General features: G+C 37.7%; 1 protein-coding gene across 1 annotated transcript in view; it reads left to right on the top strand.

Moving 5' to 3' along the window:
- Positions 1 to 19,260, top strand: part of WDSUB1 (WD repeat, sterile alpha motif and U-box domain containing 1) — a 76,698-nt gene that overhangs the window by 3,726 nt on the left and 53,712 nt on the right. The window contains exons 3-5 of the mRNA XM_082841727.1: positions 839 to 1,023; positions 4,968 to 5,060; positions 9,791 to 9,884. Of these exons, the coding sequence (XP_082697853.1) occupies positions 839 to 1,023; positions 4,968 to 5,060; positions 9,791 to 9,884 (372 nt within the window). The remainder of the gene's footprint in view (positions 1 to 838; positions 1,024 to 4,967; positions 5,061 to 9,790; positions 9,885 to 19,260) is intronic.

Here is a 19,260-nt window from a genome sequence, read left to right as displayed (position 1 = left end):
AGTAGATTTAAGCACTGGCTAGGACACTGCACTAATTGTTGGGTTTTTACCAGTTTTTCCTAATTGAGAAAATAATTAATATTGTTAGGCCAGTGCTTCCTAATCTTCCCTAGATAATTTTAACTTGTTCACAGCATTTTCTTTACATAAAGAATTGGTATTTGAAGATGGGATGAAAGTTCCTGGGTGATTTTGCTGTTTGTTGTTTCTAGGTGATTTTTTATTTTTTGTTTATTTTTTGCGGTACGCGGGCCTCTCACTGTTGCAGCCTCTCCTGTTGCGGAGCACTGGCTCCGGACGCGCAGGCCCAGCGGCCGTGGCTCACGGGCCCAGCCGCTCCGCGGCACGTGGGATCTTCCCGGACCGGGGCACGAACCCGTGTCCCCTGCATCGGCAGGCGGACTCTCAACCACTGCGCCACCAGGGAAGCCCTCTAGGTGATTTTAATACAAAAGTTGAAAGTACTTTTGACCCCAGTACCATGTTTTTCAATCAAAAAGTTATATCTTAAAAAAAAAAAAAGTGACTGTAGTTGATATTGTTGGTGGTTATTGCTTTTTTTGTTAAGCTTTGTAGATTTTAACATGTTCCTACTGACTTGCCATATGGAAAAGTATGAAGATATTGTCGACTTGTTTGGTTAAGATAATGTTTAGATCCTCTTTTAGCAAGCACATAAATGATATTTTATTTCTCTAGGCATCTACTGCCTTTTATCTCTAGTTCTGTGATAGCCATTTATCCTCTTTTTAGTATGTCAAGCTGCTGTTAGAGATTGTAATGTAAAGTAAAAGATTCTCTGAAATGAAAATTCCCTTTTCTTTTGCTTTTATTTCAGATGTGCTAGTGTTAAGGACGGCTCCTCGGTGGCCTGTGCATTTTCTCCTAATGGAAACTTCTTTGTCACTGGCTCCTCGTGTGGAGAGTTAACAGTGTGGGATGATAAAATGAGGTGTCTGCATAGTGAAAAAGCACATGATCTTGGAATGACCTGCTGCGATTTTTCTTCACAGCCAGTTTCTGGTTAGTTATTTTACTCTTGTAAGCACTAGTAATTCCCATTTGCAATTTGTATGTGACTTTTCATTCTTTTACTTATTTTCACTTCATCATTAGTAAAACAACAAGCCCTTTTAATTCATTCCTTTCAAGGAATCATCCTTCTCCTTTATCTTTTTTGATCAAAATGAAATCACAAATATTTTTTAGGGAAAATCAGGATCTTTGGGAAAATATGTGGGGGCTGACTCAACTTGGTGCAGCAGATCTGGATTCCTTGAGTCCGGTAATGTAGAGGCCTTAACCCTGTTGGTTTTACTGTGATTTTTGAAATATTGTCTATTGATATTCAAATAGAAATGTGAAGTGTAAAAATTGGAAACAGGTTTCATTTTCCGTTTACTAATTTAATCTTTCAAAACATAAATTTATAAAGCATTTGACAATACAGTTAGTTTTCAGAAAAAGAAGAAACAAAAACTCCTGAATATAGACTCTTGGTTTTAAATAAATACAGTGAATTGGGAAGTTGTCTTCTTTTATTTTCATCTTCTGTGTTAGGATGAAGCTCTGCTTTTGGCTACTCCAGTCTTATTGCCAGACCAGTGCTGGCCCATAGCAATATAATGTGAGCTACGTATGCAAATTTAAAATTTTCTAGTAGTAGGTGAAATTTTAACATATTTTACCCTATATATCTAAAATATTATTTCAATAATTGATAGTAAAATATCAGTGAGATATTTTACTATATTTTGGTATGAAGTCTTCGAAATCTAGTGTGCATATTATGTCACATCTCAATTTGTAGTAGTCACACTTCAACTGTTCAGTAGCCATGTGTGGCGAGTTACTACCTTATTGGACAGCTCAGGTCCAGTAGCAGGATGGCTTTGGCACGCCCCTATTTCAAAACCATCAATGGCATATTAAAATATGATTAAGGTAAGATAAAATACCAAACACAAAGTCTGTAAGTACCTTCATATTCTGTTTCCCTGCCTCATCCCAAATCACACTTGGCTTCATGCATTCTCTTGCCACACTGGCCTCCTTTCATTCCTTGAATGTCTCTTAAGATTTTTCCAAGGGTTTTACATGTGGACCCTTCACCTGGTTCACTATTAGTCATCCTTTAGCTTTCAGGTAAAAAAAAAAAAAAAAAAAATCACTTCAGGTGAGTTTCCCCTTCTCTTACCTCCTGCACACAGTCTAAAGTATTTTGATACAGTCTTTATTTGCACGCTTTATTTTTCTTTTAAAATAGGACTTAGTGAAGTATCACAGGCTTTAATTATATAGTTATTTATATGGATTGTGTTTAATGGTGTTTTTCCTGTTAGATTGTAAGGCAGGGCAGGGCCCTGGGTCTGTTTTATTTACAGTGCTTGGAATATAATAGGCCTTGAAATGCAGACTGATGAATAGGATTGATTTGCTGAAATTTCTTGTTTTTGTTTTCTTAGCCTTTTAGTATCATATAGCAGATTAACAGATTTTCTTTTCATGAACCCATTTTTATATTAAACTCCCTACCTAATTTACTTATGATAATTTATTCTTTTAATATGTTGTTTTATGCTGTTTTATTCTAAGAAGACCAGCTTGTAACAGACAAGAACCATTTCTTCCATTCTGTGAGACCTCCAAAATCTTACAGGCACTCAGTGAATCTTTAATGAGTTATATAAACATAGGGAGATTTAGGTTTCCTTTTTGATTCTAAGTTACCTGAAAAAAAGATTTTCAATTAAAATACCATTTTTATAGTGATATTAGAGTAAAACTAAGGACATCCTTGTTCTGTCTTTAGAGGGGTTGCAGCTCATGGGTCCTGGAAAGGTTCACTAAACTAGGCAGAAAATTTGGTGAGATTCTAAAATAAGTTTAATACTCACATCCCTACCCTGCCTGTAGAGTATATTTCTCAATATACTTCTAATATGTCCCTCTGTACTTTCTTTAGTTCAATTTCTGTTAAAATAGATATTAACCTTATGTGTAAATTCCCTGAAACAGATCAATATATGCTTTAAAGCATATAAACCAATAAATGATTATTATAGGAATTTGTGGTAACTATGTATTTTCTTAAAAGACAAAGTATGTAATTTTTAACTTGTTATTGTTTAATTTGGTATTTGTTAATATCTGTAAATACTTATGACATATTGACTCTTCTGTCTTTGTGACATTTTGCTCAAATAAGGAAAAATAATACTGTTTGTGCTGGAGGATGAATGTTCAATTCTCTCCAGTTTTTAAGTGAAAAGACAGTTTGGATTAGATTATTATTACAATTTAAATATTTTTCCTGAAGAAAAGTTTATTTTTAAATATTATATTTGGATCTCAAGGATAGGCATATTTTAAGCTTTATAATTTTACATTGTCCTAGATGAATTCTTACTACTGAAAGAAACTTCTGAATTAACTTAAGGATCTTATTTAGTCTAGAAACAATAGGGAAAAAAAGTTCTCTTAACTGAGTCTAGTACTTAAATATTTTACTCTCAGCCATTTTTGGGTAAACTGTTTTGCCTTAAAAAGATTTAATGATTATTAGGAATTGCTTACATCCATCAAGATCTCTGAGAAAGGATGCTGTTTGGCTGAACCTGTGCTACAAAAACAAAAATGCTGTTGAAATGTGGAAGTCCCATGCAGTTAGAAAAACTTTCAGTGAAAAAGAAATTTTAATTTGTTTTATGTTAATAAAGTATATGTGCTTTCAACAAAACAGGGAGTCCATAGGAAGCATTTATTTTACATACCCAGGTGTATAAATTAAATACCATATACTAAATATTTACAAAACAGGAGTGCAATCTTTTTTTTTTTTAATTTATTTATTTTGGCCGCGTTGGGCCTTTGTTGCTGCACACAAGCTTTCTCTAGTTGCGGTGAGCGGGGGCTACTCTTCGTTGCAGTGCACGGGCTTCTCACTGTGTTAGCTTCTCTTGTTGCTGAGCACGGGCTCTAGGCACGCAGGCTTCAGTGGTTGTGGCATGCAGGCTCAGTAGTTGTGGCTCACGGGCTTAGTTGCTCCGCGGCATGTGGGATTTTCCTGGACCAGGGCTCGAACCCGTGTCCCCTGCATTAGCAGGCGGATTCCTAACCACTGTGCCACCAGGGAAGTCCAGGAGTGCAATCTTAAGATGGGTAGTAGGTTTCTTAATTGTGTCTTACTGCATATGAGTGCTGAAATTTCCTTTGACCTGTGATATTAGGTGGAATTCATATAAAATTGAGTTGGTGATACCAATATTTACATTACCCACAATATTTAGGAACTTATCTAGTAGGTAGATAATGATACACTGAAAGTATCTAAGTAAGCATAACTAGCGGGTTTTTTGTAACACCAAATTTAACTGATTACTTTCCCTGATTTGTGTAATATTTTCTACCAAATGTATTGGACTGAATTGATGTTGTTTTGGATTTATGTAATTCTAGTCTTTGTCTTGATTAAATCAAATGGGGAAACAGTCTCATTCCATGTGAATTAAGACTAAGTTTTTAAGTGAACATATCCTAAAAAAGTTAAGTTGGGAGCAATTAAGCATTTAACACTCATCTCATAACTGACTTTTCTTCCTAATTTTTTCCATCAATGCTAACCTCATAGACTCTAAAATTGGGTTGGAGGGTGCCCTAGGCTTCGTGGCTCAATATTGGCCCTTGCAACATTGCATTATATCCTTAGTGGAAGGGAAATAAAAAGGTATTTTGTTGTCACAACTTCAGGGGCTAAAGTCATAATCCTTTGAAGTACCTTGCTTAAAAGAAATTCTTTAACCGACATTTCGTTATATGGTATAAATTAATTAATATAATTAATATTGCCTGTGAATGTGGGTTAAATGAATAGAATTAACAGATCTGAGTTAAGAAATTGAAAATTTTTTGGTTTAAATGTTTTAACAATTCTTGTGTATTTATTTGTAACAAATTTATATTTTTAGGTGGAGAACAAGGTCTTCAGTTCTTTCGACTGGCATCATGTGGTCAGGATTGCCAGATCAAAATTTGGGTTATTTCCTTTACCCATACCTTAGGTATGTATTCAACTAGTAGTTCTCTAAAATGATTTTTTGTGATTCAGGTAAAATTTATATTTTACTTAATCTTTTTCACTAAAGAACTCTGGATATCTAAAAGTGATTATAAAAATATATTTTAAGAACTTTTAGTCAAAGTAATACATATACATGATTTAGAAATTATATGCACACTACTGATTATGACCTCACCACTACCACTACACACATTGCTGCTCACACATTCCTCCTTTTTCTGTTTTCAATTTTTTTGATGGTTTTCAAAGTTTCTCTAAATCCTGTTTACACCACCAAATTTTATTTTTTATTTATTTATTTTTTAACATCTTTATTGAGGTGTCATTGCTTTACATTGTTGTGTTAGTTGCTGCTGTATAACACAGTGAATCAGCTATATATATACATATATCCCCATAACCCCTCCCTCTTGCATCTCCCTCCCACCTTTCCTATCCCACCCCTCTATGTGGTCACAAAACACCGAGCTGATCTCCCTGTGCTATGCGACTGTTTCCCACTAGCTATCTGTTTTACATTTGGTAGTGTATATATGTCAATGTCACTCTCTCGCTTCATCTCAGATTGCCCTCCCCCCTCCCCGTGTCCTCAAGTCCATTTTCTATGTCTGTGTCTTTATTCCTGTCCTGCCCCTAGGTTCTTCAGAACCATTTTTTTGTTTTTTTTAGATTCCATATACATGTGTTAGCATACGGTATTTGTTTTTCTCTTTCTGACTTACTTCACTCTGTATGACAGACTCCAGGTCCATCCACCTCACTACAAATAACTCAATTTCGTTTCTTTATGGGTGAGTAATATTCCATTATATACATGTGCCACATCTTCTTTACCCATTCATCTGTCGATGGGCACCTAGGTTGCTTCCATGTCCTGCCTATTGTAAATAGCGCTGCAGTGAACATTGTGGTACATGACTCTTTCTGAATTATGGTTTTCTCAGGGTATATGCCCAGTAGTGGGATTGCTGGGTCATATGGTAGTTCTCTTTTTAGTTTTTTAAGGAACCTCTCTACTGTTCTCCATAGTGGCTGTATCAATTTACATTCCCTCCAGCAGTGCAAGAGGGTTCCCTTTTCTCCACACCCTCTTTAGCATTTATTGTTTGTAGATTTTTTGATGATGGCCATTCTGACCGGTGTGAGGTGATACCTCACTGTAGTTTTGATTTGCATTTCTCTAATGATTAGTGATGTTGAGCATCCTTTCATGTATTTGTTGGCAATCTGTATATCTTCTTGGGAGAAATGTACCACCACATTTTAAATTTGTTCATCGTAGTTATTGTTTTTTGAGCATGTGTGGGTCTTTCCCCCATGCATTGTACTATTCTTTCAGGTGACTCATCAGTCAGGAAACTTGTCTTTCATTTTTGGTATACAGTATTCATTTATTCTAATTCTTCTCTACTTCTCTTTTTATAACTCCCATTAGTTGAGTGTTGGACCTCCTGACTTGATTCCCTGTGTCTATTTTTCCCCCACATTTATCTCTTTATCATTTTTTCGATCTTAGGAAAAAATTCCTTAGCTCTATCTTTTAACCTTTTTGAATTTTTTAATCCCATCAATAATATTTTCAATTTCCAAATGCTTATCTTTTTTGTTTCTTTTTCCTAGTGTCCTCCATTTAATGCATGATCCTGTCTAAACTCTCAGGATACCAATTAGAGGCTTTTTGTTTTGGCTTTAAGTTCCCTTCTGTTTCCTAATGAACTTTGTTTGCTCTTGGGCCCTTTTTTGTTTACCCTGATCTTTCTCTTTCATATGATTACCTTCTTCAAATGCCTGATGATCCTTAGTATTCCATTTACTTTCAAGAATTAAACAAGAAGAAGAAGTTTAAAAGCTCTGTGCACATGGTAGTTGTTTGTATTTGCTGGCTTCTCTTTAGGATAAGAAGGTGGACTATTGGCCCTTATTGCGGAAGGGTTGGAGATTCAGAGAATGTGGAGCTGGAGCTGCCATCGAGCTCCCCAGGCAGTCATTGTTTTCCTTCATCCTGGGGAGAAGCATCTAGCTTTCATGCAGCATACTATGGGTGGGGTCAGGGAGGGATGGGAGGTAGATATTGTTTTATAAACAGACTTAAAGTTAATTTTTCTGTTTTCAGGTCTGTATCTCTGACTTTCTTTTTCCTTGGCTTTTAATAGTTGTCTTTTGGGGTTTTCTGTTAATAGTCCTAAGTCTTTTGGGGTTTTCTAGGGAAGATTAGCTTACTTCTTTGCTGTAGCCCCCTCATTTTACACCCCAAGCTGTTCTCTATATATAATCTCGTCAATTAATTTGCATCTGCCTTTCCAAAATTGGTTTCAGTTTCTCATTTCCTGATGCCCCCCTTCCCCTTCTCTTCATTGATGTGAATTTATATCTTTATTAATTCCTTCATTATCATTTTAATGGGAACTCTGAAATTATATGGTCAGTTGGCCATCTTGCTTCAGATGCCCAAAAATATTCTTATTTTATTATTTGTTACCTAATAAGCTTTAGCTAAATCATGAGTTATATTTCATTGTTTATAAAATTATTGCCAGAGATGAACAAAGCTGAACACTAGTTAAAGCAGTAAGGAAGGATTTTAATATACTATTGCAATAGATTTTAATCAGTAATATACTATTGCAAGTGTCCAGCATGAACTGAGCTTAACTTCAGTTTATACAGAGGTGACTGTATTTTAAAGGGAGAATGAGGGAATAAAGCAGGGGTAAATGGGGGCTCCGTAGCATCCAGGAAGTGAAAAAATTACAAAAAGCGAGAAGTGAGGAATTTGTCCATGTGAAACGCATGTGAGTTTGTAACTGGCACTTATGGAAGTTAGGCTCCTCCCCTCTCACAGAGCCGGGGAGACAGGAGCTCTATCTTCAGGTGTTGGCTGGAATAAACGTAAATTCTTTTGGCAGCCCTGAGTTTTCCCAGGCAGGCACTTTATAAGGGGGGTAGGGTCATCCTAGGGATGCAACCTTGAACTCTTAGAAACTGTGTTAAAGTCTTTGTAGGCCAAGGTCAAGGCCTAGTCCAGGAGGCATCTCAGAAGAGCCTGGGTAGAGTTCGGTCAGGGAGAGAATCTTTGTCATTATGCTAGTGTATAGAGAAGGGTCTGCTATTACGAAGTAACAAATACATTTCTTTTTGTGGAAATTTACTTTATTGTCTGTTAAGTTACATTCAGTAATTTTTTAATGTATTCGGTGACATGCTGGTAAAGATAAGAGTTCTATTACTTCTCTGGTCTATCCTCCCTCTTCCTTCTGTTATCAAGGTGAAATTCTTATAAGAAACCATAAATATAGTCATGTACGTGGATGTTCTAAATACAACATATCTTTAATAATTCGAAAGCAAAGCTTTTCATACGTTGGCTGGAAAATGTGTTTTTACACTGGCTCTTTAAAAAACATATATAACAGTATATAAACATGTGCAGTTAAAGCCTTTCAATAAAGCATTTAGCATTATTTGCACCTTTTGGCGGGCCTCTCACTGCTGTGGCCTCTCCCGCTGCGGAGCACAGGCTCCGGATGCGCAGGCTCAGCGGCCATGGCTCACGGGCCCAGCCGCTCCGTGGCATGTGGGATCTTCCCGGACCGGGGCACGATAACCGTGTCCCCTGCATCGGCAGGCGGACCCCCAACCACTGTGCCACCAGGGAAGCCCCTGCACCTAATTTTAATGCTGATTTGTAGAGAGGAATAGACAAATGGATTTTATACTTGCGAATGTAATAGATTCTTAGGATCCTGTTGCAGGTTTATTAAATCTTCATTTAGTTTGCAACTTAACATTTTTGCTTTGTTTGATTGATTGTGCCTACTTATTGATCTGTATATGCCTAAGTATTGATCAGTGCCTTGAATGCCTATATCTGCTGTCCCATATAAAAACATATTTTTTTCTATTTTGGATAGAAATAAAATACTTAATAATAAAGGGAAATAAATATATATTTTTTATTTGTTGAAACTTTAACCTGCTCTAATGATCTTTTTGTTTAGTTAAATGCTTTATATCTTAAGAGCCATTAACACTTCGAAAAAATTCTTATTAGGTGCGAGAAAATTACAGATTTCACTTATTTCCTTGTCTTGCCAGGCCAACTTCTTAGTGATTGTTTTTATATGTTGTCACTAAAATACATTGAATTCCCTCAGCTTACCTTTAAAAGAGTTATGATATTCCTTTTCAGTAATTATAGAAAGCATAAAAAGAATTTTAGTGTTACCATACTTGTAGGAGTTTTATAGGATATATCGGAATTATAAGATGTTACATTACTATTATTTTTAATTTATGGAATCAGAAAATATTTTCTTAATATCAGATATTTAAAACTACAGGTATTTGATTCTTTTAGGCGTTTGGGCAGTTGGTGTGTGTGTATTTTTTAAGATACCAAGATTGAAGTATAGTTTAAAATTTCAATTAGTTGAAAATTTTATATATTTAATAGTTTAAAATTTTTTAATTTAAAAATAATTTGATGATTATAACCCCCATCTAGCCTTTGCTAACCCCACCATTTTCTTTACCCATTGCTGAACTTTTGAAACCACTTAATCACTTGAGTTGCATGACAATTTTTTTTTCATTTTTGTGTCTTTGAGGTACTCAAAGATTTTATTGAACAAATAAATGAAATAGTTTTTACTTAAAAATAAATTCTAAGCACAGTCAGCTTGCTAATTTTTCTCACCTTGTTGTTTGCAGGTTTTGAATTAAAATATAAAAGTATACTGAGTGGGCACTGTGCTCCTGTTCTGACTTGTGCTTTTTCTCACGATGGGCAGATGTTAGTTTCAGGGTAAGTTACTTAGTTTAATTTCCTTAAACCATTTTGGTATGAAATAGAGTAGACTTACAGAAAAGTACATAAAACATAAGAGAATAGGTTGATAAATCATTGTGATGCAAACTTGTAACCGCTGCTCACGTCAGGAAATAGACCATTGCTGGTTTTCCTCTAGAAGTCCTCCCCTTCCAAGTGCCCCTTTCTGGTGACAGTACCTCAGGTCATATGCAACATTGCTTTTTCCTTTTAAATTGATTTAAAAGAAATCATACATTATGAATTATTTTGTGTCTGGCTTCCTTTACTCAACATTACGTTTGTTTTCCTAGTGGTTGAACAAATCTGATGTATATAATACGTGATAGGAATCCAGTTTCATTTCTTTCCACATGGATATCCAGTTGTCTCAGTACTGTAAGGTGAAAAGATAATCTTTTCTTCACCATTTTCATATGCCACCTTGTCAGAAATCACTGATCATATATGTGTGGGTCTTTTCTCAGCCTGTTACTCTGTTCTGTTTTTCTGTTTATCCTTGCTCTGATATCTTTCTGAGCCTTTATAATTTGGCTGTTCCTGGCTTTTGACACTTCCATGTAAATTTTAGAGTTAGCTTGTCAGATTGCCTCCAGTTCCTCCCTCTACCCACACAAACCTGTTTAGATTTTGACTGGGATTGTATTGAGTCTGATCAATTTGGGGAGAATTGACATCTTTATGATGTTGAGTCTCCAACCCATGAATATGGTGTATGTTTCCATTTATTTGTCTTTTGATTTCTCTCAATATAATGTCTCTCAATAGAAGACAGTTTATTTGTCATCCTTGTGGAGGTCCTCCTCATCTTTTATTAGATTTATTCTAGGCACTTAATTTTTTTGTTGCTATTATAAAAGATGTGGCTAATATAGGGAAATATATATGGAAAGACTGGATTTATCTGTTAAGATTCTAATTTTGGATTTTTTATGTATAAAATCATATCATATGTTAATTATGGCTTTTGTCTCTTCCTTTCTAATCCTTATACCTTTGGTATCTCCTGTGCCTTACTGAACTGGCTAACTGGCTACCAGGATAATGGAAATAGTGAAAATAGCCAACCTTGTCTGACCTAACTGCAAAGGGAACGCTTTCATTATTAAGTGTGATCACTGTAGATTTTGGGAGATAAGCTTTATTAACTCTTCTGTTCCTTAGATATAGTTTGTAAGAATTTTTTTTCATGAATAGGTGTTATAGTTTATGAAATGATTTTTTCATGCATCTTTTGAAATGAGCATATGCTTTTTCTTTTTTATTCTATAAGTGTCATAAATTATACTGATTTTTATAAACCTGCTTTACACATGTTAACTGATCTTTTGTTGGAATAAATACAACTTAGGCCATATTATTTTTGTGTATTGCTACAGAGAAGTCAGTTTTATTCTGACTGTTGCTTTTTTTGGATATAATTTATATTTTTTTCACTGGCTTCTCACACATTTTTGAGTTTTCTGCACATTTACTTTGATGTATCTAGTATTGGGTTTCTTTTTATTTAGTTTGCTTGGAATTTACTGAACTTCTTAAAGATGTAGAATGATATTTCATCAGTTTGGGGGGAAATTCTCATTTATTATCTCTTCCAATATTGCGTCTGTCCTTTTCTTTCTCTAATTGGGGGATTCCAATTAAATGCACATAATACCTTCTTACTGTAAACTTTATGACTTATTCTCTCTTTTCTATTTTATTTTGAATTTTTGAATTTTATTTATTTTCTTATACAGCAGGTTCTTATTATCTATTTTATACATATTAGTGTATACATGTCAATCCCAATCTCCCAATTCATCCCACCACCACCCGCCCTCTACCACTTTCCCCCCTTGGTATTCATACGTTTGTTGTCTACATCTGTGTCTCAATTTCTGCCCTGCAAACCAGTTCATCTGTACCATTTTTCTAGGTTCCACATATATGCGTTAATATACTATATTTGTTTTTCTCTTTCTGACTGACTTCACCCTGTATGACTGTCTCTAGAGCCATCCACATCTCTACAAATAACCCAGTTTCATTCCTTTTTATGGCCGAGTAATATTCCATTGTATATATGTACCACATTTTCTTTAATTCGTCTGTTGATGGGCATTTAAGTTGCTTCCATGACCTGGCTATTGTAAATAGTGCTGCAGTGAACATTGGGGTGCATGTGTCTTTTTGAATTACGGTTTTCTCTGGGTATATGCCCAGTAGTGGGATTGCTGGGTCATATAGTAGTTCTATTTTTAGTTTTTTAAGGAACCTCCATACTCTTCTCCACAGTGGCTGTATCAATTTACATTCCCACCAACAGTGCAAGAGGGTTCCCTTTTCTCCACACCCTCTTAAGCATTTGGTGTTCGTAGATTTTCTGATGATGCCCATTCTAAATGGTGTGAGGTGATAACCTCATTGTAGTTTTGATTTGCATTTCTCTAATAATTAGTGATTCTTTTTGTTTTTTAATTGGAGTATAATTGCTTTACAATATTCTGTTAGTTTCTGCTATACAGTGAAGTGAGTCAGCTATATGTATACATATATCTCTTCCCTCTTGGACCTCCCCCTCCCCACCCCCTATCCTATCCACCTAGGTCATCACAAAGCACCAAGCTGAGCTCCCTGTGCTATACAGCAGGTTCCCACTAGCTATCTGTTTAACACCTGGTAGTGTATTTATGTCAAACCTAATCTCCCAGTTCATCCAACCCTCCTGTTCCCCCTCTGTGTTCACATGTCCGTTCTCTGTACCTACGACTCTATTGCTGCCCTACAAATAGGTTCATCTGTACCATTTTTCTAGATTCCACATATATGCGTTAATATACGATATTTGTTTTTCTCTTTCTGGCTTCACTCTGTATGACAGTCTCTAGATCCATCCACATCTCTACAAATGACCAATTTCGTTCCTTTTTATGGCTGAATAATATTCCATTGTATACATGTACCACATCTTCTTTACCCATTCATCTGTCTTTGGACATTTAGGTTGTTTTTGTGTCCTGGCTGTTGTAAATAGTGCTGCAGTGAACATTGGGGTACATGTGTCCTTTTGAATTATGGTTTTCTCAGGGTGTATGCCCAGTAGTGGGATTGCTGGGTCATATGGTAGTTCTGTTTTTAGTTTTTTAAGGAACCTCCATACTGTTCTCCACAGTGGCTGTATCAATTTACATTCCCCCGCAACAGTGCAAGGTTCCCTTTTCTCCACACCCTCTTTAGCATTTGTTGTTTGTAGACTTTTTGATGATGGCCATGCTGACTGGTGTAAGGTGATACCTCATTGTAGTTTTGATTTGCATTTCTCTAATAATTAGTGATGTTGAGCAGCTTTTCATGTGCTTCTTGGCCATCTGTATGTCTTCTTTGGAGAAATGTCTATTTAGGTCTTCTGCCCATTTTTGGATTGGGTTGTTTGTTTTTTTGATATTGAGCTGCATGGGCTGTTCATATATTTTGCAGATTAATCCTTTGTCCATTGATTAATTTACAAATATTTTCTCCCATTCTGAGGGTTGTCTTTTCATCTCGTTTGTCGTTTCCTTTGCTTTGCAGAGACTTTTAAGTTTCATTAGGTCCCATTCATTTATTTTTGGTTTTATTTCCATTAGTCTAGGAGGTGGGTCAAAAAAGATCTTGCTGTGATTTATGTCAAAGAGTGTTCTTCCTATGTTTTCCTCTCAGAGTTTTATAGTGTCCGGTCTTACATTTAGGTCTCTAATCCATTTTGAGTTTATTTTTGTGTTTCGCGTTAGGGAGTGTTCTAATTTCATTCTTTTACATGTAGCTGTCCAGTTTTACCAGCACCACTTGTTGAAGAGACTGTCTTTTCTCCATTATTTATCCTTGCCTCCTTTGTCATAGATTAGTTGACTATATGTGTGTGGGTTTATCTCTGGGCTTTCTATCCTGTTCCATTGATCTATATTTCTGTTTTTGTGCCAGTACCATACATAGTCTTCATTACTGTAGCTTTGTTGTATAGTCTGAAGTCAGGGAGTCTGATTCCTCCAGCTCCGTTCTTTTTCCCTCAAGACTGCTTTGGCTATTCGGGGTCCTTTGTGTCTCCATACAAATTTTAAGATCTTTTGTTCTAGTTCCGTAAAAAAATGCCATTGGTAATTTGATAGGGATTGCATTGCATCTGTAGATTGCTTTGTGTAGTATGGTCATTTTCACAATATTGGTTCTTCCAATCCAAGAACATGGTATATCTCTCCATCTGTTGGTAACACCTTTAATTTCTTTCATCGGTGGCTTACAGTTCTCTGCATACAGTTCTTTTGTCTCCCTTGGTCGGTTTATTCCTAGGTATTTTATTCTTTTTGTTGCAGTGGTAAATGGGAGTGTTTCCTTAATTTCTCTTTCAAATTTTTCATCATTAGTGTATAGGAATGCAAGAGATATCTGTGCATTAATTTTGTATCCCGCAACTTTACCAAATTCATTGATTAGCTCTAGTAGTTTTCTGGTGGCATCTTTAGGACTCTGTATATGTAGTATCATGTCATCTGCAATCAGTGACAGTTTTACTTCTTCTTTTCCAATTCGTATTCCTTTTATTTCTTTTTCTTCTCTGATCTCTGTGGCTAGGACTTCCAAAACTATGTTGAATAATAGTGGTGAGAGTGGGGGCTTCCCTGGTGGCGCAGTGGTTGAGAGTCCGCCTGCCGATGCGGGGGACGCGGGTTCGTGCCCCGGTCTGGGAGGGTCCCATGTGCCGCGGAGCGGCTGGGCCCGTGGGCCGTGGCCGCTGGGCCTGCGCGTCCGGAGCCTGTGCTCCGCGGCTGGGGAGGCCGCAGCGGTGAGAGGCCCACGTACCGCAAAAAAAAAAAAAAAAAAAAAAAAAAAATAGTGGTGAGAGTGGATATCCTTGTCTTGTTCCTGATCTTAGAGGAAATGCTTTCAGTTTTTCACCATTGAGAATGATGTTTGCTGTGGGTTTGTCAGATATGGCCTTTATTATATTGAGGTAGCTTCCCTCTATGCCCACTTTCTGGAGAGTTTTTATCATAAATGGGTGTTGAATTCTGTTAAAAGCTCTTCCTGCATCTATGGAGATGATCATATGGTTTTTATTCTTCAATTTGTTAATATGGTGTATCACATTGATTGATTTGCTTATATTGAGGAATCCTTGCATTCCTGGGATAAACCCCACTTGATCATGGTGTATGATCCTTTTAATGTGCTGTTGGATTCTGTTTGCTAGTATTTTGTTGAAGATTTTTGCATCTCTATTCATCAGTGATACTGGTCTGTAATTTTCTGTTTTTGTAGTATTTTTGTCTGGTTTTGGTATCAGGGTGATGGTGGCCTCTCATTCTCATGGTAGAATGAGTTTGGGAGTGTTCCTCCCTCTGCTATATTTTGGAGGAGTTTGAGAAGGATATGTGTTAGCTCTTCTCTAAATGTTTGATAGAATTCACCTGTGAAGCCATCTACTACTGGGCTTTTGTTTGTTGGAAGATTTTTAATCACAGTTTCAATTTCAGTGCTGGTGATGGGTCTGTTTATATTTTCAGTTTCTTCCTGGCTCAGTCTGGGAAGGTTGTGCTTTCCTAAGAATTTGTCCATTTCTTCCAGGTTGTCAATTTCATTGTCGCATAGTTGCTTGTAGTAATCTATCATGATCCTTGGTATTTCTGCAGTGTCAGTTGTTACTTCCCCTTTTTCATTTCTAATTCTGTTGATTTGAGTCCTCTCCCTTTTTTCTTGATGCATCTGGCTAACGGTTTATCAATTTTGTTTATCTTCTCAAAGAACCAGCTTCTAGTTTTATTGATCTTTGCTAGTGTTTCCTTCATTTCTTTCTGATCTGATCTTTGTGATTTCTTTCCTTCTGCTAAATTTTGGGGGTCTTTTGTTCTTCTTTCTCTAATTGCTTTAGGTATAAGGTTAGGGTGTTTATTTGAGATTTTTCTTATTTCTTAAGGTAGGATTGTATTGCTATAAACTTCCCTGTTAGAACTGCCCTTGCTGCATCCCATAGGTTTTGGGTTGTCGTGTTTTCATTGTCCTTTGTTTCTAGGTATTTTTTGATTTCCTCTTTGATTTCTTTAGTGACCTCTCGGTTATTTAGTAGTGTATTGTTTAGCCTCCATGTGTTTGTAATTTTTACAGCTTTTCCCCTGTAGTTGCTATCTAGTCTCACAGAGTTGTGGTAGGAAAAGATACTTTATACAATTTCAATTTCTTAAATTTACCAAGGCTTGATTTGTGACCCAAGATGTGATCTGTCCTGAGAATGTTCCATGAGCACTTGAGAAGAAAGTGTATTGTGTTGTTTTTGGATGGAATGTCCTGTAAATATCAACTATGTCCATCTTGTTTAATGTGTCATTTAAAGCTTGTGTTTCCTTATTTATTTTCATTTTGGTTGATCTGTCCACTGGTGAAAGTGGGGTGTTAAAGTCCCCTACTATGATTGTGTTACTGTCGATTTCCCCTTTTATGGCTGTTAGCATTTGCCTTATGTATTGAGGTGTTCCTCTGTTGGGTGCATAAATTTTTACAATTATTATATCTTCTTCTTGCATTGATCTCTTGATCATCATGTAGTGTCCTTCTTTGTCTCTTGTAGTAGTCTTTCTTTTAAAGTCTGTTTTGTCTGATATGGGAATTACTACTCCAGCTTTCTTTTAATTTCCATTTCTATTTTCATGGAATATCTTTTCCATCCCCTCACTTTCAATCTCTGTGTGTCCCTAGGTCTGAAGTGGGTCACTTGTAGACAGCATATGTACAGGTCTTGTTTTTGTATCCGTTCAACCAGTCTGTGTCTTTTGGTTGGAGCATTTAATCCATTTACATTTAAGGTAATTATCGGTATGTATGTTCTTATTACCGTTTTCTTAATTGTTTGGGGTTTGTTATTGTAGGTCTTTTCCTTCTCTTGTGTTTCCTGCCTAGAGAAGTTCCTTTAGCATTTGTTGTAAAGCTGGTTTGTAGTGCTCAATTCTCATAGCTTTTGCTTGTCTGTAAAGGTTTTAATTTCCCCATCAAGTCTGAATGAGATCCTTGCTGGGCAATCTTGGTTGAAGGTTTTTCCGTTTCATCACTAAATATGTCCTGTTGCTCTGTTTTGGCTTGCAGAGTGTCTGCTGAAATATCAGCTGTTAACCTTATGGGGAGTCCCTTGTATGTTATTTGTTGCTTTTCCCTTGCTGCTTTTAATATTTTTTCTTTGTATTTAATTTTTGATAGTTTGATTAATATGTGTCTCGGTGTGTTTCTCCTTGGGTTTATCCTGTATGGGACTCTCTGTGCTTCCTGGACTTGATCGACTATTTCCTTTCCTATGTTAGGAAAGTTTTCAAGTATAATGTCTTCAGATATTTTCTCAGACCCTTTCTTATTCTCTTCTTCTTCTGGGACCCCTGTAATTCGAATGTTGGTGGTTTAATGTTCTCCCAGTGGTCTCTCAGACTGTCCTCAATTCTTTTCATTCCTTTTTCTTTATTCTGCTCCCTGGCAGTTATTTCCACCATTTTATCTTCCAGCTCACTAATTCGTTCTTCTGCCTCAGTTATTCTGTTATTGATTCCTTCTAGAGTATGTTTAATTTCAGTAATTGTGTTGCTCATCACTGTTTGTTTGCTCTTTAGTTCTTCTAGATCCTGTTAAATGTTTCTTGTATTTTCTCCATTCTGTTTCTGAGATTTTCGATCTTTACTGTCATTATTCTTAATTCTTTTTCAGGTAGGCTCCCTATTTTGTCTTCATTTATTTGGTGTTGTGGGTTTTTACCTTGCTCCTTTGTCTGTAACATATTTTTTTCTAGTTTCTTTCTTTTTTTTTTTTTTCTTGATGGATGGTGCTATATTCCTGTCTTACTGGTTGTTTGGCTTGACACATCCAGCACGGGAGGTTGCAGGCAGTTGGATAGAGCTGGGTCTTGGTGCTGAGATGAGGACTTCTGGGAGGCCTCACTCCGATTGATATTCCCTGGGGTCTGAGGTTCTCTGTTAGTCCATCAGTTTGGACTTGGAACTCCCAGCACAGGAGCTTGGGCCTGACCTCCGGCCTGGGAACCAAAATCCCACAAGCTTCATGGCACGGTAAAAAAAAAAAAAAAAGGGCGGGGGAAGAAAGAAAAAAAGAAGAAAGGAGCAGTAAAATATCAAAGAATAATAAAATAAAATTAGAAAGATGAAAAATGTATTAGGAAAAATAAAACTATAATTGAAACAACTGCAGCAAGGTAAAATAAAACCACAAAAGAAAAAAGTGTGTGTGGGAGAACAAGCCAAAAGGAGAGAGCAGTAACAAAGTGTAAAGAATAAAGTAGAATTAGAAAAATGAAAGGTTTATTAGGAAAAATAAAAATGTAGAAGAATCAACAACAGTGAATCCGCAAGGTAAAACAGAACTCCAATCGAAAAAAGGCAAAAAGAAAAAAAAAAAACCTTGACTATGGGGGTGGAGTTTTGGCAGTGGTGGAACTTAGGCAGGGGTGGGGTTTAGGGTGGGGTGAGACCTAGGCAGGTGGGGGTGTGACGTTTGAGCCTGGGGCGGGGCCTGGGGGGGGACAGCGTGGGGGGGGACATTCAGGTGTGGTGTGGGGCCTCTACTTAGGACCTGCCCGGAATGGGAGAGGCATCAAGACCTGAGGGGGTCCTCTGGAGTGTGGAGTTCTGGAGTTTGGAGGTAGGGCCCTGAGTGAGGGTGTGTGGGTGGGGTGTAAGCCCAGCTCGTTGGAGGGGGTCTCCGAGTGTAGAGGTGGGGCCCTGGGTGGGGGTGTAGGGGCGGGGCTTGGGCTCTGCACAGCAGGAGGGAGGCTCCGAGGGCAGAGGATTAGGCCCGGGAGCCCAACAGGCTTCCCCATGCCTGAGTGGACAGGGAAAGCACTGACCCCTTTCCCTTCTGTTCCTTTACGTCCTGCCGTACCGTCTCCCCCAGTGTCTCCCCCGTCGCTGCTGGACCCCTAACCGTGGGTGGGTCCCACTGGGTGTAGGAACTCCTCCCCTCCCCCAGCTTCCCCTCAGGGGTCCCGGAGGTCCGGCCTTTACTTTTGCTCCCCCTTCCCACCCTCCCACTCCCTCAGGACCTGCACAGCTGGAGGGAGCCTAGCTGGGCAGAGGATCAGGCCCCGGATCTCAACAGATTCCTGGGGGTCCGAGTGGGCAGGAGAAACCTGGCCACGCCCCCTTTTGATTCTCTGCCCTCCCAGTGGTTCCCCAAGTTCCTCTTCAGGCGTGGGATCCCTTCCCCTCCCCCAGCCGCCCCTCAGCAGCGCCAGTCCTGTCCCACATCCACTTCTCCTCCCCCTTCACTCCCCCCACGCCCCACGTCCTACCTGGTAGTTGGCTGTTCCTCCCGTCCCCTTAGGTGTCCGTGGCCCCCCACCGGTGCC

Source organism: Leucopleurus acutus (genome assembly GCF_964270905.1).
Source record: "Leucopleurus acutus genome assembly, chromosome: 6".
Lineage (NCBI taxonomy): Eukaryota > Metazoa > Chordata > Mammalia > Artiodactyla > Delphinidae > Leucopleurus > Leucopleurus acutus.
The sequence above is the reverse complement of the archived record's forward strand: the minus strand, read 5'-3'. Positions and strand labels throughout refer to the sequence as shown.